At 44.0% G+C, this 26,993-nt stretch overlaps 1 protein-coding gene across 2 annotated transcripts in view; it reads right to left on the bottom strand.

Moving 5' to 3' along the window:
* The window catches only part of kif13ba (kinesin family member 13Ba), a 98,597-nt gene that overhangs the window by 7,014 nt on the left and 64,590 nt on the right, over positions 1 to 26,993 (bottom strand). For both annotated transcript variants that reach the window (XR_013962221.1, XM_080730735.1), the window contains 28 exons: positions 26,512 to 26,624; positions 25,654 to 25,765; positions 23,736 to 23,948; positions 21,721 to 21,831; positions 21,204 to 21,338; positions 20,940 to 21,070; positions 20,730 to 20,816; positions 19,710 to 19,897; positions 18,166 to 18,451; positions 17,498 to 17,660; positions 16,318 to 16,464; positions 15,524 to 15,673; positions 14,968 to 15,090; positions 13,966 to 14,139; positions 13,711 to 13,868; positions 12,581 to 12,713; positions 12,031 to 12,216; positions 11,477 to 11,576; positions 11,045 to 11,171; positions 10,525 to 10,580; positions 10,285 to 10,409; positions 9,461 to 9,736; positions 8,231 to 8,383; positions 7,951 to 8,028; positions 6,050 to 6,103; positions 5,257 to 5,416; positions 2,840 to 2,937; positions 920 to 979 (listed from right to left, as the gene is read on the bottom strand). Coding sequence is in view for 1 of the 2 variants with exons in the window: in XM_080730735.1 (XP_080586861.1) it covers positions 920 to 979; positions 2,840 to 2,937; positions 5,257 to 5,416; positions 6,050 to 6,103; positions 7,951 to 8,028; positions 8,231 to 8,383; positions 9,461 to 9,736; positions 10,285 to 10,409; positions 10,525 to 10,580; positions 11,045 to 11,171; positions 11,477 to 11,576; positions 12,031 to 12,216; positions 12,581 to 12,713; positions 13,711 to 13,868; positions 13,966 to 14,139; positions 14,968 to 15,090; positions 15,524 to 15,673; positions 16,318 to 16,464; positions 17,498 to 17,660; positions 18,166 to 18,451; positions 19,710 to 19,897; positions 20,730 to 20,816; positions 20,940 to 21,070; positions 21,204 to 21,338; positions 21,721 to 21,831; positions 23,736 to 23,948; positions 25,654 to 25,765; positions 26,512 to 26,624 (3,897 nt within the window). In the remaining variant the exon portion in view is untranslated. The remainder of the gene's footprint in view (positions 1 to 919; positions 980 to 2,839; positions 2,938 to 5,256; positions 5,417 to 6,049; positions 6,104 to 7,950; positions 8,029 to 8,230; positions 8,384 to 9,460; positions 9,737 to 10,284; positions 10,410 to 10,524; positions 10,581 to 11,044; positions 11,172 to 11,476; positions 11,577 to 12,030; positions 12,217 to 12,580; positions 12,714 to 13,710; positions 13,869 to 13,965; positions 14,140 to 14,967; positions 15,091 to 15,523; positions 15,674 to 16,317; positions 16,465 to 17,497; positions 17,661 to 18,165; positions 18,452 to 19,709; positions 19,898 to 20,729; positions 20,817 to 20,939; positions 21,071 to 21,203; positions 21,339 to 21,720; positions 21,832 to 23,735; positions 23,949 to 25,653; positions 25,766 to 26,511; positions 26,625 to 26,993) is intronic.

Below are 26,993 nucleotides of genomic sequence, written 5' to 3'. Positions count from 1 at the left end.
TCCGGATGGTGACCCGTTTCGAAACGGGTCACCATCCGGAATGAATGGGGGTAAATTTATTGTTATCACATTTTTGTCTTAGGAAAGTGACAAAAACCAAAAAATATTATTGAACTCTACTCTCCATGGCATGAGTAATCAATAGAAAAAAAGTCATTTTGGGGGTGAACTACTGGTAGCGACATAAGCTTTAAAAGAGAGGGAGTTAAAGCAATAGACGGAGAAGAGTGACAGAAAGGTAGTGAAAGGGGAGGCAGAAAGGAGAAGTTTGTCCATGCCTTACCCCTTTATCCCTAAACCTCTTTAGCCTTTTTTACCATTTAGAAAAAACCTTTTTAAATACTTAAAGGAGTAGTTCACCCCCAAAATGACTTTTTTTCTATTGATTACTCATGCCATGGAGAGTAGAGTTCAATAATATTTTTTGGTTTTTGTCACATTCCTAAGACAAAAATTTAATTAGAGTAAATTTACCCCCATTGATTCCGGATGGTGACCCGTTTCGAAACGGGTCACCATCCGGAATGAATGGGGGTAAATTTATTGTTATCACATTTTTGTCTTAGGAAAGTGACAAAAACCAAAAAATATTATTGAACTCTACTCTCCATGGCATGAGTAATCAATAGAAAAAAAGTCATTTTGGGGGTGAACTACTCCTTTAACATGGCCGATCTACCTCGACACGTTGTGAACTTGTAGATCAGCTATTTGAAATATTTGAGAACCATTTTCACGTTGTGAACTTGTAGATCAGCTATTTGAAATATTTGAGAACCATTTTCAAAATAGTAAAAAATGGCAAAAGAGTTTAGGGATAAGGGGTAAGGCATGGATGAAAATAGAGCCCAAAATAAGAGAGCAAGAGAGACATGGTTGAAAGAGGAGGGGGGGGGGGAGAGTAAGAATGTTCTCCTACCGGCTCCGTTCTGACTCTGCTGTCGTCCCCTCCAGATGATGTCATAATTCGAGGCATGTGCTACATGGGTCACAACGGGTCACATTATTATTACACAGGAAAGTAACAAGTTCATGTCTTTGCACTACTTTGCTCAACAACTGAGTGTTCTGAAACAATAAGGAGATGCTCCATGTCTGCTGTATGTCAGTAAAAATAGATCAAAATAAAATAAATACACAGTAAACACCTCAGTGTTAATTTATCCATTCATTACTCAGAGAGTGTACAACATGGAACCAAACGGACCTGCAATTGGTTGCTTTTGTAATGTACACAAGAGTTAACTCTTTCACTGCCAGTGACAAGATGGTTTACTTTTGTTTGAAACAAAAAAGAAAACAAGCCACAGTCAACTGGCTATATCTCTGAAATGGATCATCAGACATTCCAACTTGGGAGATTTTCATTTCTGAGATGTCCGGGTGGGCCCATGTGATGTGTTTAGTGTGCATTAGGGCTGCAAGCGAACCTTCGGGGATTCGAACGTTCGTTCGTTACGTTGGCAATCGAAGTTCGAAATTAATGGGTTCAGGTTTTTTTCTTTTTTTTTCTTCTTTTTTTTTACACGAAAAATAATTATCAGAATGTGATAGGCCTATTCAGAATATCACAGTAGTAGAGATAGCCAAATACGAAATAAGTTAGGCCTACCGGTAAACACTAACAGTTAATGGTGACGTTATAGTAGTTATAAAACGCACCAGAACAGCTTGGAGCGATCAAGGACCGTCCTCCGCTCCAATTCCGCTCCAATTTGGGGCCGCGCACACACGCTTGATGACAGTAGAGTGAGAGCAGCTGCAGCTGAGCTGGGCAGAGACAGACGTGTGTGTGCTGCTGTGCTCTGAACAGCGAACACCCATCCATGCACCCAAAGATCTAGCCTTTCTCCTAAGCATGAGCAAAGATGGATTTCATTGCAACCCCCTAAAGGATTATAATGCGATTTCTGGGGTTGTTACATCGAGACCAGTTCAGCCCGAACGCGACGCGCTCCGACGCAGTCACCAAGTCTAATCATCATCCGTGCAACTCCGCTATACATTGAGCCTGTTCGTCAACAAACTGCACAACATTTTCTCCGAGTGGGTTGGATTTTCCAAGTGTTAGCCTAGGTGTTAATGCAGCCACGCATCCACGCGTCAATGGATAAAACAGCGCATTTAAAACATTTCCTACACTTTTAGCTGGTTAAAGGTACAGTACGTTCGATGGTTCGGAGGTTCGAACGTTCGGTTTTTAATCAATTGAACGAACCATCTAAGGTTCGATGGTTCGTTCGGAAAATCCCCCCGAAGTTCGAATCCCTAAAACAGGGCTAGATTACAGCCCTAGTGTGCATGCAGCTCTAAGTCCACCACCAGCGCTGTTGTTGTCAACAACCGATAACAGGAGATCGAAAAAGATTCAGACAGTTGTAAAGTACTTTTATTTTATTCATATTAAGCAGGACGATCAGTCATCACGCAAAAACCCTGTCTGTTTATCAGCTGATTAATAGTGTGCAACCAACAACACGTACCCTGCGCCACACAGCTGTATACAGTACAAAGGTTCCAAAACCAGAACAGTGCCAGATTGACAGTTCAACGACGAATGACAACACATTTATTCGCGTCGCGGGTTGCAGATACGGTCCCCGTGATTCCCCCGGAAAAAAGAAAACACTCGGATTTGCTGGCAAGGGCAGCTATTGACGATATTTAAATTAAATCTTGCAGTTAAAGAGACTGTATCAAGTACGACAGAGGATAATTTCACAAAAAATTCAAAATCGCCACGATACGATTATCTGAGTGTTTTTATTTTTTTATCGCGATAAACGATAATAACAATTGGCGTCCCATCCCTAGAGTGTGAAGAAGATGCAAAGCTCACCTGCTGAGCGTGGGGCGACGGCCTCAGGTCCTTCTTGTCCTCGCGAGCCGGGAAGAGAGACTTGAGGAGCTTGGGCATCTGGGGTACCAGCGCTTTGACTGAAAGATAAGAAGCAGCTAACCCTGAACGACCTGAGAGAGGGGGACGGATGGGACGGAAGGACGAGTGACAGAGAGACAAGCAGAGGAGGAAGAGAGAGAGAGAGAGAGAGAGAGAGAGAGAGAGAGAGAGAGAGAGAGAGAGAGAGAGAGAGAGCATGGGAAGGAACAGCAGGAGGGAAAGAAGAATCAGGAGAAGGAGGAGGTGTGGAAAGTACAGTTAAGTGTGAAAGATTAAGACAGGAAATTGAAAGCAAGCCCAGGAAATGCCACAAAAAACAACAACAATGCAGACACCCACTAGACTAAAGAGGAATAAAGACAGCAACTGGTCTTGCCAACAGATAACTCAAACACAGATGATCACAATTATTTAAAAGCAAACATTTATATTCAGTGGATTACAACAAGATTACAAATTAATCATGAAAATGATTAATTCCTCATGAATGAGAGAAACAAGCAGAATATTTCCCAGACGCCACACTGAATTGAATCGTGATGCACACAGAAATAGTACGGACATTTACATAGTGAACAGATGAGAATAGCGCTGAAGATAAAAAAGACAAATGAATAGTATTTAAAAGACATTGTTCTACCAGTTAAAACACATGCATGATCTGCACAAGATTGAAGGTGGCCTCCTGACATCAATATGGATCTTATATCCAGACATGGTCCAGATATAATTTAAACCTTGTATCATTATGCATCCTGTTTGAAATCAGATCTTTCACAGTTTGAAATCAGACATGCTCTAGACCACTGGTTCTCAAAGTGGATTTCAGGGACTCTTTAGGTTCCTTTATGGGGGTCTAAATTGACCCTTACAAGTGTGTAACTTTGACAGTGTACAAATGGAACCAAATGGACCATAACGGGTCCATTTGTACACTGTCAAAGTTAAGGGGTGAACTTCAAATTTCAAAGTTTGAGAACCACTGCTGTAGACAGTACTGCACATCCTTTAACCACCATTTAACCACTTGAACCCTCGCAAAAATAGCAAATAATACAAGCTCACGATGCTTCACGTTGCTAGCTTGTAGATGTGCTACTTCTGGCTTAGAGATATGGTGTTGAGGGAAACAAGAGCAGAACAAGTACTGTAACTCAGGTCCGTTTCATTAAGTATAGAAGGTTTAAGTGGCAAAACCAAGACAAACATTATTTTTCAAGTAAAATTCAGTTATCATCAATACGTGATCTTCAGCGTATTCCAGGAGTTATTTTGTGACACAGTGTTATAATTTACTGATCTTGTAGGTGCTGGCAACCTGCGTTGAATTCTGGACTATTGATGCGACAAAACAATAACAGCAACGCAAATATATTTATAATAGTCGCTTAAAATCCCCATTAGTGTTCTGTGTGGATTCCTTGAAACTATTGTGATGGTGAGGGATCTGCTGTCATTTTTACATAAATAATAAAACGTTATAATCTACATAGTCCAAACTGAAATTACAATGTGAGACACTTTTAATTTTCTTTTCTCTGTCTGAGTTGTACACTAATACAACTGAATTGCATATTATTACATTAGCTTGATTACAATCCATTCATCCAGGATGCACTTTAATACCAGGTATAGAAAGGAGGCCATGGATAAAACAGGAAGTACATCCTGTAAGCAGGGAGTGAAGAAGGAACGGCTGAGTGGTCAAAGTTAGGCTGCAAGGCTGGGGTCAGAGCAGAGAAATAGAAGGATCAGAAATAAGAAGAAATGAGGGATAGGTTGGTATGAGGTGTGCCATTTCTCAAAAAAAGAAAGGAGAAATAATGCGGGGTTATGGATCACTCAAGAGTTTAGAAAAAGTGAGGAGCGGAAGGGAGGCAATAAGATGGATGGTCACAGCAGAAGAAACAAAAGGAAAGAGGGAGGGAGGGGTAGGAGGGCTACGATAAACACGGCTTCTCTCAGGAAAGAAGAGAGTGGAGGATAGTAAAATAGGTGTGTGTGTGTGTGTGTGTGTGTGTGTGTGTGTGTGTGTGTGTGTGTGTGTGTGTGCGCGTGCGTGCGTGTGTGCGTGCGTGCGTGCGTGCGTGCGTGCGTGTGTGTGTGACCTCAGACACAAGAACCACTGACTAGTGAAAGGAAAAGATCTTTACTATTAGCATTTGATGTATACATTAAATGTTTTGCTGAATACATTATTTGCTTTAAATAGAATAGAATGGAAGTGAACTATACTGAATTGAACTGATCAGAATTGAAGTGAAGTGAACAGAGCACAGAGGAGAGGCAGACAGTGAGAAGCCAGGGAGGGATGGATGGATGGATGGGTTTAAAGAGGAGTGGTGCAGCAGCATTACCTTGCTCTGGATCCTGACCCTGAGGGGAGGTGGTGGTGGTGGTGCTGGGGGGTGGGGTCACGCTGGGGGGTGGGGTGGGCGAGGAGGAGGGGGACGGACGAGGGAGGCTGCGGTAGTACTGAGAGGGCATGAAGATGTCCTGCTGACTCTCCCAGCGACTCTGACAAGAGAGACACAGAGAGAGAAGTTCAATGTGTGTAGGATCACACCGTGTATGTACTGTATGATGTATTATAATAGTCAATAGTGTATACCAGTACGGGCGAGAAGCAAAGGACGAGGTCGGCTGAAACAACAGAGACTAACAAAATAGGTCCATACAGTATATGGGCATTCCTAGATATGGGCTTAATATTGATGACATCAGGGATCCCCATATATGGGCATAGAAGGGACAAGGACAGAATTCAAAATGTGGCCATATTTTACCAAATAATGGAGATGACTGACGTCTGACATCATAGATGTCTGACATCATAGACCACATGAAACAGACACAATATGTCTATATATGGGGCTGAGGCGTGACGCACACACATGATCTGCCATGGTTGCCGTGACGCAAGTCACACTTCAGTCTTTCACATTCTGAAATGGCCATATATGGAGCGTGACATGAGGCGTGACTGACTGACGCACATGAGCTGCAGGTTCATAGTAAATGCGAACTACGGTCGCAACTATATACTGTATGTCATGTGTGTGCCGTTGACCACAGGCACACACGTGTGTGTGTGTGTGTGTGTGTGTGTGTGTGTGTGTGTGTGTGTGTGTGTGTGTGTGTGTGTGTTACCTTGTTATCGTCCAGCATGCAGTTTGAGGCCAGGTCCTGTCTACTTCCTGACAGCTGAGGACAGAAAACGCAATGTCAAATGTCACACCAGCAGCCAACGAGGCAGCGTATCGTCTTACAGCGGTGGTGTCCGCTCATGTTTCATGCGGCTTCAGCTGTAGGTACAGTACATGTAGGGTTGTCATTCAGCTGTAGGTACAGTACATGTAGGGTTGTCATTCAGCTGTAGGTACAGTACATGTAGGGTTGTCATTCGTTGGACTTTGCTTTTATTGTGATCCACTGAGATCCAAAATACGACACCCTGGCCTTAATAGTTACATTGAAAACAAAAGTATAACCACAGTCATAACGATTGCTACATTATGTACTGAAATGTGGCAAGCCGTCTTGAGCAAACTCTACAGTCTACACCTTAAAGGAGTAGTTCACCCCCAAAATGACTTTTTTTCTATTGATTAGTCACGCCATGACTAGAGTTCAATAATATTTTTTGGTTTTTGTCACATTCCTAAGACAAAAATTTGATTCGAGTAAATTTACCCCCGTTGATTCCGGATGGAGACCCGTTTCGAACGAATGGGGGTAAATCTATTGTTGCGACCGTCAGGTCGCATTTACTACCAAAACCTCCACCGGCTGTCTGTCAGTCAGTCAGTCTGTCCGTCATGTCACACTTTTCCCCAACTCATATCTCCACCACCGTTGCCCCAAGACATGCCAAACTTTGCACACACACTCCTTGCCTGCCAATCCACAACCTCCACCTCTCACGTCATTTCCGTATATGGAGATATAAGTCGTCCATGCCCAAGTATGGGCTGGTGAGGTCAGACTTTGTGTGATGCGTAGGTTATCTCCATATATGGAGATTCAACATTCCAGGTGTAACTATGGCTGCCCGTATGACGTGAGAGGTGGAGGTTGTGGATTGGCAGGCAAGGAGTGTGTGTGCAAAGTTTAAGATGGTTGGATGTGACGATAAGCCATAAGCTTAGTTGATCCTGGCGATAAGGTCTGAGTCGAGGAATGCTCTCTTCCCTGGTGAGAATTGCCCCTTTATATAGGGCTTGTTTGTGTATTGTATGACATCACGCCACATCATCAGCTGTGGACTCTGTGATGTCATCGTATCTCCATATATGGCCATCTCCGTATATGGAGATATAAGTCGTCCATGCCCAAGTATGGGCTGGTGAGGTCAGACTTTGTGTGATGCGTAGGTTATCTCCATATATGGAGATAACCATATCTCCATATCTCCTCTCCTCTCCTCGCCATCTAAATGAATACGCCTGTCTGCTTTTTCATCACTCAGCCACTGTGCTCCCCACAACATAATCTGTGCTTGTCATATTTCAACACAACACCTATGTTACACATTTGCACCACCTACATAATGACATATCTCTGCCGACAGAAACACAACCATGTCACTGCTAAACCACACATTCTCTGGCCCAAACAATGCAATACATTTGCCACACACATCCCCCTACACCCAGGAACCAATGCCACTTACAGCCCTCTTTTACATGTGACCTGACGGTCGCTTACCTCCCGATTAGGGAGTCTTACTGGTTATCACATTATTGTCTTAGGAATGCGACAGAAAACTAAAAATATTATTGAACTCTAGTCTCCATGGCGTGACTAATCAATAGAAAAAAAAGTCATGTTGGGGTGAACTACTCCTTTAAGCTCATCTAGTCCAGCTGAAAACCGAGATTTTTGAAGACTTCTGAAGCGGACAGAAAAATGTGTCCTTCTGTAGAAAGCTGCAGCTTCAAGAACATATGGTAAGTATACTATATAAAAAAAGAATACATACATATATATACAGTATATGTGTATAGTGCAGTGTTACTGAAGCATCTTCAGTAAAACAAATAATGATTTACCCTGTGGACGCTGGGAGAGCTCAGACTGCGTCTGTTTCCTTTCCCTCTGCCTGCCAGGTGCTCCTTTACAGCCACTTCCTGAAACACACACACACACACACACACACACACACACACACACACACACACACACACACACACACACACACACAGTGTGTGAGTATAATCTCTATGGGCAGAAGAGTGTTTGTTGACTGTCTATTTGTCGGTCAGTACATCTTTATGTCTGTGTGTCTAGCTATATTTCTGTCAACTTGTGTGTGTGTGTGTGTGTTCTGACCTGTCGCAGTCTGTCCAGTGTCAGTATATTCTCCACAGCCAGAACGCTGCGGAGGTATTTCTCGATGGCCACCTGGCTGTCAGCTGACTTGGGGTTCTCTGCGCTGGCAGCCTGCCTGGCCAGCATCTCCCTGTCCTCGGAACACTGGGCATCCTGACAGCAACACGACAAACAAACAAAACTCATTAATATTTACACACTACTGTACAACGTTTGTCTCATACAGTACAAGAAGACACAGCCATCTTAAGAGCTCTAGAGATATCACAACTTAAGACCCACTGGGGCTTGACATGCTGAAAATTAATACACATGGTTGTACATCATGTTTGTTTCTAGTGTTCAGCTTCCTACAGGATATGAATAAGGAAACTTCTGTCTGTCTGTCTGTCTGTCTGTCTGTCTGTCTGTCTGTCACTGTGTTCCACATGGTTCTCCTCAGGCTGTTGAGAAATTGATTTCAACTTTCAACACAGACATTGACCATTTGTACTAAGCAGACCGTGAGGAAGCTTCCTCAAAATGTAAGCTGTTTATTAGCATTTCGGTGTAAACGCTGGAGATTCAGAGTTCGGGCTATGGGATATGTCGTCATGGTTACAACGCCGCAAGCTATGGGATCTCTAGCGGCTGGCTACACTATCTTGGCTAAGACACGCACACAGGACACATCGGCAGAACATAAAGACACTGTAAACATATACAGTAGATGACTTTCATTTAGGGCCTGTGTCCACACTGCGTTTTATGATTAAATCACTGTCCAAAAACTGAAACTACATGTACAGTATGCATACCTAGTGCATAACCCAAAAGTCAGCATTTAGTTTGGCTGCGCACATCGCCAGGTATGGACTACTTTACAATTTATCATACATTTGACTATGTTTTCTATATGCTAAACAGATCCCTTTGGAGGAGATTAGACATTTGCCCGGGACCCAAACAAGTGAAAATAGCAGATCTAAAAGCACACGTGTCACTTCATGCAGAGTTGCGAGCTTGTATTTTCACTACTTCTCAATTATATATATATTTTTTTATATTCATGGCATCTTTTAGATTTGTTGTTATTTAAATGTATACATTTATAATTTTTCTAAAAGTTAAAGGAAAATCTTTTGAAATTTTTAATTTATTTTTCAACATATAGGAAAATAGAAATTGGCCCGTGGTGACGCCCAAAAGGCTCCCGACCTGCTGTCTCCTCTACGGTTCAAAGAGCCTCACCCCGGGGATGTTGGAGACCACCTCGAAGGTGACGCCGCAGCCGGGGATGGTGCTGCGGGTGGACATCCTCCTCAGGAAGTTCTGGGCGAAGCCCTGCCGCCCCGGGTTGAGGTTGACGCAGATGCGCTTGCGCAGCACCAGCTGCATGTCGGCCGGGTGGCTGAGCTGCACCACCACCCGCACCGTCAGGTACACCCGCTGCTCCAGCCAGGCACCGCCGCGGCTCAGCTGGGGGCACTCGTGGACTGTCGAATCCCACGACGCCTCCGCTTTCACCTGCAGAGGGAGCGAGGGGTGGCGATGGGGAAGTGGCGGCAAGTCATCTACTATAGCTCATCTACTAGTTCACTGTGTGTCGCGACGCAGTGCAAACTTGTAGATTGTCATTTTCAGTAAAGTCTAATCCCAACCTGAATCCTTTCCTGCCTAAAAGTCTGTACACACACTGGGCACCATTTATGTGTGTGATTTATTCATATTCATTAAAACGTTTGTGTTATGAGAACATCCATACAGAACACCAATATAGTGAGGCAATAAAGCTACGTAACACATTTAAAATCAAGGTACATTTTTCAACACGAGTGAGGCATTAACAAGTTATTAGTGTTTTAGTGTGAAATACACGCAAGGCATTTTTTGGATCATTTATTCGTCACTCTCCCGGTGTGTAGGGATCTTTTCTAACTAGATTTTCTAACCATAAAACAGACATTTTCTGGTGAGGACCAGGGAAATATCCTCACAATTTCTCAAATTCTAATATAGTTGTTGGGACATTTGGCCCTCACTAGTAACACACATGCACACACAGCCTTCCTAACCTCTCCGTCGTAGTGTTTGACGATCTGCAGGTCAAAGAAGTCGTCCTCGTCCTCTCCGCTCAGAGTGGCGTCCCAACCCCCCGCCTCGGGCACCTCAAACTGGTCCTGAGAACCCAGGTCATCAGCTGGGAGAGAAATTACATTATCATCATCATCATTATTAGTTGTAGCAGTAGAAGCACTTTTATACCCGAGTTACAGAGTAGGGAAACAGTGCTGATGGGGTTAAGGCAGGCCTACCACTGAGGTCCAGGAAGAGAACAGGGGTGTGGGTCTCCATCCCCGGGAGAGGAACCCTACAGAGGACACACACACACACACACACACACACACACACACACACACACACACACACACACACACACACACACACACACACACACACACACACACACACACACACACACACACACACACACACACACACACACACAGATTAACACAACTGCCAAACATTACTACATTATCTCCATTTATGTAGGCATGTATGAATGTTGAATAAAAACCAAAGCTACAGAAACCAGATTACTAATAACCAAAATATGGAAACTGGGTTATTAGAAGAGTCACCTTTGTGTAACACACAAACGCTTTAACCCTCCATGTTATTTACACTGATGGGATATATTGGCATACAAATAAACTCAGTCATACATTTTTAATGAAAAGGGCTAGCCTCTAACTCCAGGCAAACTTTAGCAGTAATTGGAGACAAACATTAAAGGAGTAAAGTAGCACAAGCACATAGACAAAGTGTTACCACTCAGCCGGAGCTCCAGGGATCCCGCTGCCTGCAGAAGGAACCATGACGGCGTTTCTCTCCTCCGTCAGCGTCAGACGCCACTCCAACAGTTGAGCTTCTCTCTCCACGTCGTCCTCCGTCTTCTCTGTACAGCATCACAACACAACGGCACAAGACTAGTCATCTTCTCTGTACAGCATCACAACCGAACAAGATGAGTCATGTTGCCCGTCAGTGACGATATACACTCCAGATAAGCAAAATACCTGCAGATCTATGAGCTCATAATGCATCGCATCGGGACACGCTGTGAGCTTGTATCTGCTATTTTAGTTATTTTTAAAATGTCTAAAATAAAATAAAACAACAACAACATTAAACAGGTCTGCGACAGGAAAGGCTGATCAGTTCTTCGGAAACACTGATCTATGGTGCGTGTGTGTGCTTTACCTGCTTTGCTGACCAGGGTCTGTAAATGTTGGTCTAAGTATTCTTGTCTCTTGGTGAGAGCAGCCAGCCACTGACGCCTCAAACGCTCCAAGTCACGCTCCTACAACACAGTACAGATGAACAAGCTGCGTTACAGTAAACTAAACGATGAAAAATAATTCTTTCACGGACAAAAACATAATAAAAAACAAGCTACATTGCGATGACTATAACTAAGACTAAATGTATTGATAATTTCATCAACAAATGAAAACTAAAAAATGTGGGACGAGTGAAGAGATCCAGTAGAACTAAAAGACAAGTCAATTTATGTTTGGTTGCGCTCTGGTGTTGCGCTCTGAAAATAGCAGATCCTTGTAGATCTGCCATTTTCCTTGTGAACTTGTAGTTCGGCTATTTTCAGCATACAACAAAGTGTACAATCTGATTCTACACTTTGCCAAAATATTCTTTTTGACGACAAAATCAACTGTAGATGTTAGTTGACTAAGGTATTTTTTTTTATTTAGTAGATGTGCTCTCAAAATGAACACTGATTTAAGTGTCCCTCTGACCTGGTAGCTGTCCATGTCATCCGTTTCCTGAGGCCCAGCGGGTTCCATGGCCTTGCCCTGGTTGTTCCTGGACTGTCTGATCTCCACACAGCCCACGGACACGGCCAGCAGCACCTCTGCTATGAGAGGCATGGTCCCAGAGTCCTGCACCGAACGCACCTCCACCTGGATGCGCCGGGACTGACCCTGTGCGCCGCGGCGGGAGAGAGGAACACATGCATTCATTTATTGTGTTAAACCATTCTGGTATTTAACTCTCAATAATGTTAAGTTAAAGTTAAATTAACACTGAGGACAAATACTATGTGTGCTCGATATTGGCAAAAATGATAATAGCGTGACTTGAAAACCCAATCGATTTGGAGTAAAACGGCAGATATTATCAACACAGATTTTTGGCTCACTGATTTTGGGAACAATTATTTAGTTCCCAAAATAATTAATTAGTCCTTCTATTGCATCTCCATTGATCCATTCCATTATGAAGCAAAACTGACTGGACTCGGGAGCTCACCAATTAGTGAACACACACACATGAACACACACACACCTGCCGTAGTTGAAAGATGCCTCCAGTGCGGACGTCTCTAGCAGGTACGACCTCCACAGGGACAAAGTCTCCATTCTCATTGATCTCCAGGATTTGAATCCACAACTCCAGACGCCGCGTTACCTCGCTCCACCTGCAGGGGGAGACAATGTCAGCTTCACATTTCAGTCAATTCTCTTTTCTTGAATCTTGTGACTAGATTGTAAGTTTTTGTTGTATAAAAATGTACAGTACATTAAATACAGTACAATAAACGTACAGTAAATGAACCAAATTTGGAAATTTAAATCTTAAAAGATCAAGATACTCTACTACTGTCACGTAATGTTTGTGTATAAGAGCAAGCGTGTTTGAGTTTGAGAGTTTTTAACTTGTATGCTTCAATGAAACTTGCAATGTAATACAATGTAATTTGTATTTTCATCTTTGTATCATTACAAACCTGTGTCACGCATCATATCAATGCTATGCAGTGCAACATATTAATACATCCAGACATACTAGAATATGTATCATAAACCAGTACGTACTGTACGGCACCCGTTCTACTTACTGTGCTGTACTGACTGTATACTGTGTCAGTCTGGGTAGAACTATTTTAACAATGGCATTCATTTCTACCTAATGTGCCGTTTGTAACTTTTACTATAGTCATGTTATCTTATTTCTTTCACTCTTATTAACCTTCTCATGTGACATATTTTAGATGTGTCTCAGTGTCTGACAGATGGGTTTGTAACACCCCAAATTCACGGAGGAATCTGAACCTGTTAAGTGTCTCTCCATTTCACCCAACACTTTAAAGAAAATGATGATCCAGCAGTTGTTTTTTCAAAAGAAGCAATATATTCCATTTTGGATCGCATGTTCTACCCGACCAGGGCTCCATACAGGACCGCTGCGTTGAATTGTTAATCCGGTTATTTATCTCGCTCAAAAGTCCCTTTTTCACTACATGCCGTTTAGCATGTAATGCTCTGGATTCATTGTTTGTTTGTGAGTATGAGTGTGAGAGTGTGTGTGTGTGTGTGTGTGTGTGTGCGTGTGCGTGTGCGTGCGTGCGTGCGTGCGTGCGTGCGTGCGTGCGTGCGTGCGTGCGTGCGTGCGTGCGTGCGTGCATGCATGCATACCTGTCCCTCAGTGTGCGTGTCTTGGCCTGGATTATACTGAGATCCCACAGGGCAGGGTTTCTGCCAGGGTCAGCCTGTCTGTGACCGTACACTTCGATGGCCACCGCTCCCTCTGTCAGGTACTCTATCAGCTCCTCTGTCACTGTCACCGCCAGCTCCTAGAAGGACACAAAGGTATTCCATAACATTGTGATATTTCTGCGATATCGGCAGATATAATTGTGATTATCAGCTGGGACTAGAGGGATCTCTCACCTTACAGCTGTCAAACACCACCATACAGTGGGGGTCCTTGCTGCTGGGGGAGGAGGCGGAGGGGTCCACCTCGGGGGCCACTATGATGGGCTCTGGCTGGTCCCAGAACGAGTACTGACAGAAGACAAAGTTGGACAGGTACTGGGGAAGACCTGTGGCCTGGAGGATCTTGATCTGGACAGGAGACATATTTACAATTTAAGCATTTAGCAGACAATAGGCAATTTAAGCTGCCCGTTTCTACAACCGCAACACGAGGCGGGACTACGGCTGCTATGACGTAATCGCCGTATCGGGTTTATCCATCGAGCGCTGATCATTTCTGGTTACCGTTGTCATCTGCCGTAGCCGTCCAAAGCTTAAATAGCCTACTCTTAATCCAGAGCGACTTACAATAAGCAAGGTAATACATCAATATCAATACATCAAATGCAAAGACATAATAAGTCTAAGAAAAACATAGGTAGACCAAGCATTTATTCAGTAAAAACTTTTTAAAAAACCAAAAGAAAAACATAAAATATGCCATTTAAATTACTTGTATGGTCATTGAGGGTAGGCAAGTGCTGACGGTAAGTGCTATGGGCTAAGGTGGAGTCTAAAGCAGTGAGTCTTCAGACCACGGCGGAAGCTTGGGAGAGAGTCTGTTGGCCTAAGTGCAACAGGGAGTTTATTCCAGAGTTTGGGGGCCAAGAGGGCAAAGAGTCTAGTACAAGTGGATTTTTGTCAAGGTGTTTTTAGCAAAGGTTCTGTCAGCATCCCTGTGTTAGCTGATCTGAATGAACAGGTGTGTTTGTAGAGGTCGATCAGGCTTTGAAGGTATGGAGGTGCTATACCTCTGGCTGCTTTGAAGGACAGCATCAGTGTTTTGTACTCTGTGCATCAACCGGGAGCCAGTTGAGGCAACATTGAAGAAAAATCAACCATGGCAGCTGTATTGTGAAAACTATGCAACGTGCGGTGAAGAACGGTGCTTCTGGTTTGTGGGTCTGTCTCTCCTACCATGCAGACCAGTTTGCGGTCCTGCATCTCTCCGTCAGGGCTGTTCTCGTCCTCTCCCCCGGCCATACCGTCGTCAAAGCCTCCCGCCACTCTCACCAACTCCACGTGGAGACGCCCCACCACCTGACAGCAGGAGGAAGAGGGGAGACAAATCAAACAATGATAGTTTTGGTGGCTTTTCACACAAAAAAAGATCCATTGTGCATTTCTACATTCTCTGACATAGACTAACACCATCGCAAATTGGTTGATTGACCACTGAAAAAGATAAGTGTTGTGACACTTATGAGCGCTGACTGCTTTTCAACACTTTGGGTATATTAATTTTGTGCCTTGCTCTTTTCACTGTACACAACAGTACTTTTTTTTTCTTTTTTCTCTGTAACTTTGTAACCTTAAACTGCTGTGATGCCACTGGGCGACTGATTTCCCCCTTTGGGATAATAAAGGTTTCTATCCATCTATCTATCTATAAATGGAACGTTGTGTGGGTCAATTGTTAATGGAATTAATACTCTTTAGCTGTGCAGGGCTCTTAAGTGCAGTGCATCCGTACCTCCCCCTTCTGGTTGATGATGGGAACTGCATACTGCAGCTTGACGTCGTAGAAGAGACAGGACAAGAAGACGTTGGCCACGCCGATCAGACTGTGGTTCTCCTGCTCGTCGAAGAACGGGTCTGCACGACGGAAGTACGAACGCATCACCTGGAGGACGGAAGCATAGAAAGTCTGAGATGAATATATAGAGACTTTAGACCTGTTGGCGCAGGACTAGTATAGCCTATCACATCTGTTATCCGTGCAGCGCTTTAGCAGGGGATAGGCAAAGCCCTTATTTTACAATAATTTACAGACATTATCCGCCTGGATATGATTGACAACAGCGTTCAGTTTAACTGCTCTGTGGGGTGAACCATGTTACCAAAAGCAATTTGACAAAATGGTGCACAAGCACACTGTTCAGTCAAATATTCACAAAGACCTCTTGCTCCAGAGCCTGTATGTACAGGACTTTGAGACTAAAGGACAATTTATGCCTTTGGGAAACAAGTGTCGACTGACAAGTGGCACTTCGTCTCTCAACGATCTGAACTGACTCAGTGGTCTGCGATTCGTCGACATGACAGTGTTGCCACAAAATGTAAACAAGGAAATGGATGTAGTATTGTGCATCTTCCTAACCAATCAAAGTATGCAGCGTCTGCAACCTGTCACTCATTTTCATTACCTCTTGATTAGTTTCATCAGATGACCTCACAGAAGACCGTCCAATTATTACAAATGAGTTCCCAGAGTGTTGAAAGACAAAGTGTACCATAGTTCCTCGCAGGGTTGTCACGGTTACTTACCGGGTTGTCGTCGTCGTAGTCTTTCCACTCTTGGTACAGTTCCCTCATGTCCACCAGCCTGTTCTCCATCTTCTCCAGAGCCCAGATCTGTTTGCCTTTCCCTTTACGGCGAACCTGCACCGCTGGCTCGCTCAACACCGCATCACGCTACGCGCGCACACGCACACGCACACACACACACACACACACACACACACACACACACACACACACACACACACACACACACAATGACATGCTTGAATACTGTAGCTGAAGAAACTAAAGCCTACACAGAATAGAATATCATAGAGCAGTGGTTCCCAAACCTTTTAGCTCGCTATTTTCACTACTTCTTAAACATTTGTTTTCTTATTTACCTAGAAAGAAATCATAGCCTCATAGCCTAAAATCACGCAAATCGCTATTTGCTACACAGTATGTCTACACTCATGTCATCAACATTGATCTGTCCCATATAGCGCCACCATCAGGCCTATTTTTTAAAACACATTTTTGGACACTCCTCCTACAATTTTTGCCCTAAAATCACGCAAATCGGTACACACTTGCTCTACGCTCATGTCATCAACATGGATCTCTCCCATTTAGCGCCACATTCAGGCCGATTTTTAATAACACATTTTTGGACACTACTCCTACAGATTTTGCCCTAAAATCACGCAAATCGGTACACAGTATGTCTACACTCATGTCATCAACATGGATCTGTCCCATATAGCGGCACCATCAGGCCCATTTTTTCAAACACATTTTTGGACACTGCTCCTACAGATTTTGCCCTAAAATCACGCAAATCGGTACACAGTATGTCTACACATGTCATCAACAGGATCTGTCCCATATAGCGCCACCATCAGGCCGATTTTTTCGAACACATTTTTGGACACTGCTCCTACAGATTTTGGCCTAAAATCACACAGCAACCTGACGGTCGCTTATCTCCCGATTAGGAAGTCTTACTGGTTATTTAAATGTTTTGAAATAATAATAATTAAAAACATAATGTAGAAAACTAAAAATTAAGGTACCCATGAAAATGTGTCCGCGACCCACAAATGGGTCGCAAGTTCTCATTGTTTGGGAAACAGTGACAGAGTATTTAGCAAAAACGTGGATATCTACCTTTGTGTGTGTGTGCGTGCGTGCGTGCGTGCGTGCGTGCGTGCGCGCGTGTTACCTTGCGATTAGCATTGAGGTTAGCAGCAGGGATCTGCAGGGTGACTCTGTACTCTGTGCGTTTGTCCAACTCCTCGGCGATGAAGCCTGCCTCCTGAACCAACAGGTTGGCGCGCACAATCTGCTCCCTTAACTTCCTCAGACTCCTCGTCAAAACCACCTCCCTGCAGGGGTAGAGAGGCAGGGAGGAGAGAGAGAGAGAGAGATAGAGACACAAAGAGAGGGAGAGAGGTGGGTTACTCTCATTTCACTCTCATTTTCAAGTTGTTTTAATAACAAACCTAAGTTGACTTTATGAGTAGTGGGTGTTGATGGAGCATCCTATTTTACAACACATTATGCATAAAATCCTGTTCAGCTACAGAGGGAAATAAAACTCTACTCTGGCTGTGCTAGTGCCTTGCTCTACCCAAAGAGTTTGATATAATCTGGTGGGACGCTCACACTGTAATTGGCTTGGTAAATGAGTCAACCAGCTGCTGACCTGGTATACTTAAACGTCATGGTGCGTTAAAACCTGAAGCCATTTCTTCTTTTCTAGTCACTTCAATCGCTTCACTTTCAGCGTTGTAAAAATAATTGTCACGTCAGAATCAAGACGAAACACCTGGAAAAAAGGGAGTCCCAAAACCAAACACCCAAAACATGGCCCCCGGGCAGTGTCCTGACCTCTCCTCGCTCCACTGGCGCAGTCTGCTCTGGGCGCTGGCCGAGTGCGACATGCCTCCGCTGCTCAGTCTCTCCAGGCTGCGGTACTGAGACTGCCCCGCCCCTGGCTGGCCCGGCTGCGGCCCGGCGGCGGCGGAGCTCTGGGAGGACTGGCGCTCGCCGGGCTGCAGCTTCTTACGGAGCTGCTGGAGCTCCTGCTCGTACATGAGCCTCTGTCTCTCCAGAGCCGTGCGCTTCTCCTCCTCGTGCTGGCGCTCCAGGGACTGCAGCACCGCCTGCATGGGGTCTGCATTGGGAACAGACCAGAGAACAAGGGTTTTTGACCCAAACCACGCATGTTTCTATTTGACCCGTTTAGACACAAGGCCGATTCTAAAAACGTCTTCAAAACTGTAACAGTTTTCTGAAAAACCTATGTTGCTATATCAGGGGTGCACTGGTGCTCAAACCTTTTCATGTCAAGGACCCCCAAAATTATCAGTATTTGGCTGCTGACCTCCATCTCAAAATATGTTGGTCCCGGGACCCCCAGAAGCAAAGACTTGAGCTAAGACTTAAGCTATATGCATTTGTTATATTGTTGTTGTTGTTCTGACATGTTATCCTGTTTATTATAGTGATGTATTATCTGCTTATTGTAAGTCGCCTTGGATTAAAAGCGTCTGCTAAATGCCTAAACTGTAAACTGTAAAAATGTTCAATTAAAAAAAAGAAATACAGTATATATATATATGTTACCGGATGTTTGGGTAACTCAGGACGTTCTATGTAAGAGCGCTTGTTTTGTCGTTCACCACACACCAATCACCACCAGGTGGCGACGACAGCCATTCACTAGTGAAGGCGCTGACGTCACTCGTTTGCGACTCTATTTGCGACTTTATTTACTAGCCTAGCCTAGCCTAGCTTAGCCATTAGCTCCATTGTAGTCACTTGGACAGGGCGTTTATCGTGGGCTTGCCCAGGCCTTACGGCCTGGGCATAAATATAACGATTGCATTCACCACGGCTTCGTAACTCGCGCGGCGCTCCGCCGGCCGCGCGGCCCTGGCCCGCTCTTCGCGGCCACTCGCACCTGCGGTGCTCGGGGGCGAAGAGCAGGACCAAGGTCCGCTGGCCTGCGCGCCGCTTGCAATGTCGTGGTGGACAATCGAGCGGCTCCGTTCCGCCCCGTGCTGCACGACGAGTGCTCCGTTTCTCGACCGTCCTGTTTCTCTAACAAACCGTGACATATATATATATTCAGAAATGTGCGCAGGTTTTCACTATTTTTGAATAGCCAAAGTATATAATAAATTAATAATAGTTAAAGTGGTTAAAATCTAAATTGACACACCTATCTGTATATCATTAATATTTCCATCTATCTATCTATCCATCCATCCCAATCAACCATACAGGTTTCAATGTATGCATCAATCGCTCACATTTCTATTTAACTGTCATCCATTGTTCTCCCCATTCATCCATCATCCATCATCCGTCATTTATGTTTCTATTTTTCCATCCATCCATCCATGTACTGTATTCCAGCTTCTCCTCACCGTTGTGTCCGAGGGCTTTCATCATCACTTCAGTCTGGGCGAACTCGTAAGAGAAGCTGACCTCACTGGACACCTCGCTGGCCGTGTCCCCGTCAGCGTCCAGCTGCTCGCTGCTGCCGCTCTTCTTCATCTGACCAGCCTCAGCCTCCTCGTCCTCTCCACGACCACGGCGCTTTGGCAGGTTGATCCTGGACACACACACAGCGAGAGAGACATATTGAGAATGGAGTGGCTGCTCAGTTAAATTTCACTTGTTTCTGGCCAGAGGCAGAAGATAAAAGTGGTAGTAGTGGGCAGCTCCCATGATCGGTCAACATGAAGTTGACGATATAAAAAAAAAGAATCCATTCCAATGTAGTAAAAAAAAAATCAAAAAAATCACACCTAGTGTGAAGTGAGCGGTGCTATTCATGAGTTAATTTAACTCATCTAGTGCCATTCGCGAGATATCTCGCGAAATGTACTCGAGTATCTGTAGTGCCATTCACGGGGTATCTCGGGAAAAGTAATATATTACTGTAACGGCGAGTACATTACCGAGAAGAATGGCCGGCGGTCCGGAGACGAAATCCGTCGCTGATTTCGCATCATCACGGCTCCACGAGCACAAAATAGTCCCATCCATAACATTGAGGTGGACGGGGGATCTCATCTTTAATGTCCATTATCTCAAAACTACACTTTAGAAGCTAGGATGGAGGCAGATGCTCGCTTATGTTACACAGTTATAAAAGCTCCCGGTCGGCCATTACACAACTCCACGTGGACACGGATCGGTTCCGGCGCACGATCCGATGACGTCAGACCGGAAGTGATTGCGCGGTGGACTTCTGGCCTTCAAAATAAGACAACGCAAGTGAATGGGACCTGAAGGAGGCACTTTGGACATTATAATCCGTTAATGTCTGGGGCTCAGAATGAGTTAATTAAGCTTGGCCAATGTGACCCTGGGCGTACAACACACTTTTGAGTGATTTGTGCCAAGATGTAGGCCAGATGTAGGCCACGCTGGTGCTGTACCTGAAAAAATGGTTGTTGCCCCACAGGATTCTGTCTCCGTGGTGAAGCTGTTGAGCGCTGGTGACTGGAGAGCCGTTCACACAGGTTCTGAAAACGCACACACAAACACACACAGACAGACACACACACGCACAGTGTCATAGAACAGACAAAACGCTACACAGACAGCCAGATAGATGTACAGCTATGCCAGGCATCCAGCTCCTTTACCTGGAGTTGCGGTACGGTGTGAGCATGACCGTACCATCGGCGGTGATGTTGATAACACAGTGCTCAGCCTGGATCCCCATCCCACACAGCTGGATGTCCTGAGAGTCTGCCGAACCCACCTTTGTGTGATCCTGGAACGCACAACGACAAACGCACACGTTCACTACCTGCACAGTGTTGTTCTGCTAGCTGAACCTGTTTGTACTGTAAGTGCACAGTTAATGGAGCAAATGTGTTATGATGCGTGTGTGTATGTGTGTGTACCTTGAGATAGTAGACCAGCAGTTCATTGAGTGCAGGATCAGCATTGAGGTTAACCAGGAAACACTTGTCATCTCCCACTTTGATCCCAGAAGACTGGAGGGAAATGCCCAGACTCTCCAACTGCTTTTGACGCTCCTACACACACACACACACACACACACACACACACACACACACACACACACACACACACACACACACACACACACACACACACACACACACACACACACACACACACACACACACACACACACACACACACACACACACACACACACACACACACACACACACACACAGAATCAACACCAATCAAGAGTAATTTTGTATTATCTAGCTCAAGGTTCGGGTAAAATTCTTGTACTTAGAGCTTCATCTACAACATGAATAATGATAATATTCATGTGAATAAGAATAATACAAACACATTAAGAAGATATGAATGTCATAATAAAGCAAACGTAGAAATAGCTCCATGCGCGCGAGCGAGCGCGCGTGTGTGTGTGCGTTTTACCTGTGCAACCTCCTCTGTCTTGCGGAGTTTCTCCTCCCAGGTGACAGTCATCTCCTGGATGAGTTTCTCTGACTCCTCTAACCTCTCCTTCAAATCGGGAGCCTTCATAGACTGGAGGAGGGGAGCAATACAAGAAAACCTTTTTTTTGACACCTTGAACCTTCTTGCTTGTAAAACTCCGAGTCATACTGACAGCCTGGCATTAAAGAACTAAATATATCGCCACTGTCGGGCAGAAACCTTGTATCTCCACGTTTCGTTAAATTAAAGCCCTGCTTCATCATACAAGACTGTCGCACAAGACTAGTGAAAATAGCCGATCTACAAGCACACAACGCCTCGCACCGCGAAGCGCTGTTGTGCTTCTAGATTTGCCAATGTCACTTTTTTAAATGATAAATACAAAGCCAACGGTTTTGGACATACAAGGTTTTCACCCGACAGCAACGATATATTGTCTCTCTACTTGGGCTCACAATATGCTCTTATAATGAACCTGTCTGCTTATGGGAAATGTGGATTATGTCACAGACGGAAGTTATTTTCTGTGTTTTTCTGGACTCTCTCCACGCCCACCCAATTGTATTTTCTGTATCATCCGCTTCTCACTTCTCCATTCACAGTAGGATTATTAATATCCGCCACAAGCTGGTAAATTATAGATGTGGCTGCAGTGTTTTCCTAGTCTGCCGCCCACTTGGCCAGCCAACCGATCTATCTGGGTGGTGAAACGGCTCAAGCATCTCAGGAATCTGGGGATTTACCAGCCACAGCTCCTTATAAAGACTTAAAACGTCTCAAGGGGAATAATATGAATTTAAGGACATTCAATTGTGTTTGCTGTGAAGATGCTCGCCTCCGGAACTAACCCTTCTAATGTGGGATCAATTCCACTTCCTTCTCTGCTATACTGGGTCTCTTGGCTTTCCTTCAGTCCATTGTCTCTCTTATACTGTCTCACTGCCAACTTTCCCCATGCATGATCTATATATACTGTAGTGTACACAAATGGTATAAATCACTAGATGTATCATGACACAATGCCCTATAAGTCCTTCAGATAACGATTTGATATTTGCAGATAACACACATTTTTCCACAATATAATAACAATTTGATTTGATATGATATATCTTGTGCCTGGCCACCACAGTCGCGTTACATTTAGATCAGCTCACAAACAAGCAAACCAAAATAAAAGCCATTGTCAACTTGGTTATAGCGTTCTTAGTTTGCATTAATACCGACACTAGGCCTCATGCGGCAGCAGCAACAATCTCTTAACTTTCATTTGCGAAGCAGTAAATGCAGTGTCAGCAGAGTGATGCACAGAAACTGGAATTAAAAGAAGAAGCAGCTGAATTCACGCAGTATCACCCAAGGATTATTATAGTGCTTATTTTGTTATTCATTGCTTATACTAATATTCATGGGTTTCTTTTTTACATTCCCAAAAATGTAAAACTCCTTGCATCCACAAGATGTTTTTTTTCTTCATATCTAGCCATATATTAACATTTCTTCTTCTGACTTTCTCACATAGAGCAGGGGTTTTCAAACTTTTTTGACTCAGGGCACCTGTAAATAACCTTTTCATCCATGGCACCCCTGAATTACACTGTTCTTTTTTAGAATCTTATTTCATATTACGCTACGTAAATATGCACAGTATGTCACAGAGAAATATCCGCTTCCATCAGAACTGACTGAAAATAACATTATACTTGTTTATCCACTTGAATCCCTATTCTGGGGGAAGGTTCAACAAAAATAGCCGAACTACAAGGCAAGCTCACAAGCTTGTAGATGTTCCATTTTTGGTGAAGAAAGATCGGGTAGATGGAAAAAGAACTCATCAAATACAGTGCAAATCAGGTCTGTTTTACTAAGCATAGAGGTTCTAAGTGGTTAAACTGAAGTGATATTGATGAATTTCAAATATTATCAAATTATTCTGCGGTTCCCCTGGACTGGCATCACAGCACCCAACCCTGTTAAGTGTTGTGTTCTCTGACCTCGGCCTGTGTGAGCTGGTCTCGGAGCTTCTCCACCTCCTCGCGGAGCTCTCTGATGATCCTGGCGTTGGGGTCCTCGTTGACCACGGCGTGGTTGACGATGCTCTTGGCGCGGTCGGCGTAGCGCAGCGTCGAAAGCGTCTCATCGTAGTTGTCGGCCGAAGGGCTCACCGTGGCAACCATGGCCGTGCGGCTGTTCCCACCGAGGCTGTCCTGGTGACCGAGAGACAAGAGAGAAAGAATAGTAGAGAGAGAGAGTGTGTGTGTTGTCTGTTGTCATGTCTGTACAAAGTGTAATCTTGAGTGTTCATTTTACTACATTCTGCATCTCTCTATGTGGCTTGCACCTTTGTCAGGCTGTGTGTGTGACTGTGTGTGTGTGTACATTATTAGATGCTGCCGCAGTAGCTGATGTAACCGGTGATACACGGCATGCAGCCTCTGTCTACACCTAGAGTTCACTCAAGGGGATGTCCACAGCAGTGGTTCTCAACCTGTGGGTCCCGACCCCCAGAATTATTTTGGGGGGGGTCCCCTGATGTTTAGCTAAATGTTAACATTGTTTTCTCACTCAACACACCAACATACAGTATAAGTGTATACAGGGTATCTGCACATTTATAAAGTGACAATTTAAGGACTTTAAAGGGGAAGACCACCCATTTTCAATATTGAACTATGTCATTAATATACCTTAGAGGAGTTGTGTGGAAATAGAAAAAAAAGTTCCCCCTCTTCTGTGTTGCCTAGAACTGGAGGATTGATTTGGGGGTTTGTATTGTAAAGTACAATGTGTGATGTCATCAAGTTGTACTTTACAATACAAACCCCAAAATAAATCCTCCAGGTCTAGGCAACACAGAAGGGGGGGAACTTTTTTTCTATTTCCACACAACTCCTCTAAGGTATATTAATGACACAGTTCAATATTGAAAATGGGTGGTCTTCCCCTTTAAAGACATTTTTAGTACCTCTGGTCAAACATTGGTCAAATTGTCAAATATTAGAGGCAGAAATTGTGAAAATAGCCGATCTACATGCTCACAACGCCTCGCAACGCGTGTCGTTGTGAGCATGTAGATCGGCTATTTTCACAATGGAATAGATCGAGTCAAACTAAATGTAATGCCAACTCCTACAATTCCAATTACCTGTGCTTGGTGTGTGTGGGGGTCCAGTTCAAATATGATTATTTGAGGGGCTGCGACCCGAAAAGGTTGAGGACCACTGGTCCACAGCACAAGTGTGAGTAACAGCGGAGCTATTTGACCAGAGTAGTGTGAGTAACAGCGGAGCTATTTGACCAGAGTAGTGTGAGTAACAGCGGAGCTATTTGACCAGAGTAGTGTGAGTAACAGCGGAGCTATTTGACCAGAGTAGTGGGGGGAGAGAGAAGGCTCTGAAGTGTGCTTGACAACAGCATGTTTGAACTCCGTACGAACTACAGGTATGAGTGTTTTAGTTACTTCACAACAATCTGTAGAACATATCACTCAATGTGCTCTCACCCAATCGTGCTGCTTTGTTTCTGTATTGTTAAGCGTCCTCTGGTTTTTGAAAGGCGCTAAATAAATTCAAGTTATTCTTTTTTCATTATTATTTCCTGTTTGTGACATCATGGACGCTTATTCTAACACTCTGATTGGAGATATTGTCTGTCTACTTGCATAATCCAATGCCAGGTGTGTTGAATAGGCCTCGTACCGCTTAACGGTAACAGAGTTATATAAAGTACAGTAGTCAAAAACATTTTATTGAATAATGTGCATGAGCATCCGGTGTTACTGATATTACCGGTTTTAATTAATATGCATTTATTACTTGGTGGGAAAATCTCCACACCGTTGCGTCTGTGTGTTTACAGTTTGTGTATTTGTATGTGTGTGTGTACAGTTTGAGTATTTGTATGTGGTGTTACCTTCAGTAGCCATGTAAGAACAGAGTCTCTGTAGGGAACAAACTTGTTCTTGTTCTTGCCGGCTCCCTGGTCAGCCAGAGCTGAGATCACCAGCCCTAGGGTGGTCAGAGACCTGACACACACACACACACACACACACACGTTTGTCAAACACATCGTGCAACAGTAATTTATCCAGCATGCAGTAGAAAGCTAACCTTGATCGTGGACACTTTTCGTATTCCGCAGAATAATGGCAAGGTATACAATATACATACATACACATGCTTGTGTGTGTGTGTGTGTGTGTGTGTGTGTGTGTGTGTGTGTGTGTGTGTGTGTGTAGTAAACGAAACAAGTTAACATTTGTGTTTATGTACATGTGTTTCTGTGAGTCCATGTACCGTAATTTGAGTGTGTGTGTGTGTGTGTGTGTGTGTGTGTGTGTGTGTGTGTGTGTGTGTGTGTGTGTGTGTGTGTGTGTGTGTGTGTGTTTGTGCGTGCGTGCGTGTGTGTGTGCGTGTGCGTGTTAGGGATGGTACAATTATCGTTATTATCATTTATCGTGCTAAAAAATGCTCACAATAATGGTATCACGAAAATTTTAAAATATCATGATTTACTTTCTTTTTTTTTAACTCTTTTTTCAATCTCTTTACCAAGAAAATAGATCTACAAGCTTGTAGATTATTCTTTTGTATTCTTTATGTATGCAGGGGTTCAAGTGGTTGATAAGAGTGTAAGAGTATTAGGCATATTTTGATTATCGATAATATCGTAAATGACGGTTATTTTGGTCACAATAATCGTGACATAACATTTTCGTATCGTCCCATCCCTAGTTTGTGTTTGTGTGTGTGTGCGTGCGTGCGTGCTTACTTGTTGATGTTGCTGCCTTCTTTCAGCCTCTCTCCTGCAGCTCCGGTCTTGGCTGCTCTCTCACTGCCAGCCAGATCCACCAAACTCAACTTGCTGACCTTCTCTCCACTCGTCTAGACAGAGACACAGAGAGACAAGCATCACAATTAACTTACATTTGAGGACAACTGACATTACAAGCAATAGTGTTGATTTCGTTGACCAAAACTATGACGAAAAATGTTTGTCAACTACCGTTTTTCACCCACGAAAACTGAATAAGAACTAAATAGAAACAAAGCTACGATGACTAAAACTAAGACTAAATATATTTAGTATTTATTATTAAACATGTCACAGTGTTTTTGAGACCCAGTGAGATTGAGACCAGGCAGGAGCACTCGGTTTCTATTGACCATGACGGAGGCGCGCTGTCTCAAGCGACCTTGAGCCACATGAGACACCGTCGAGCGAGCGGTAACACTGTAACATACATGCTGCAT

Source organism: Nannobrachium achirus (assembly GCF_963921795.1).
Source record: "Nannobrachium achirus genome assembly, chromosome: 7".
In the NCBI taxonomy this organism is placed as follows: Eukaryota; Metazoa; Chordata; class Actinopteri; order Myctophiformes; family Myctophidae; genus Nannobrachium; species Nannobrachium achirus.
This window is presented reverse-complemented; position numbering and strand designations above follow the sequence as displayed.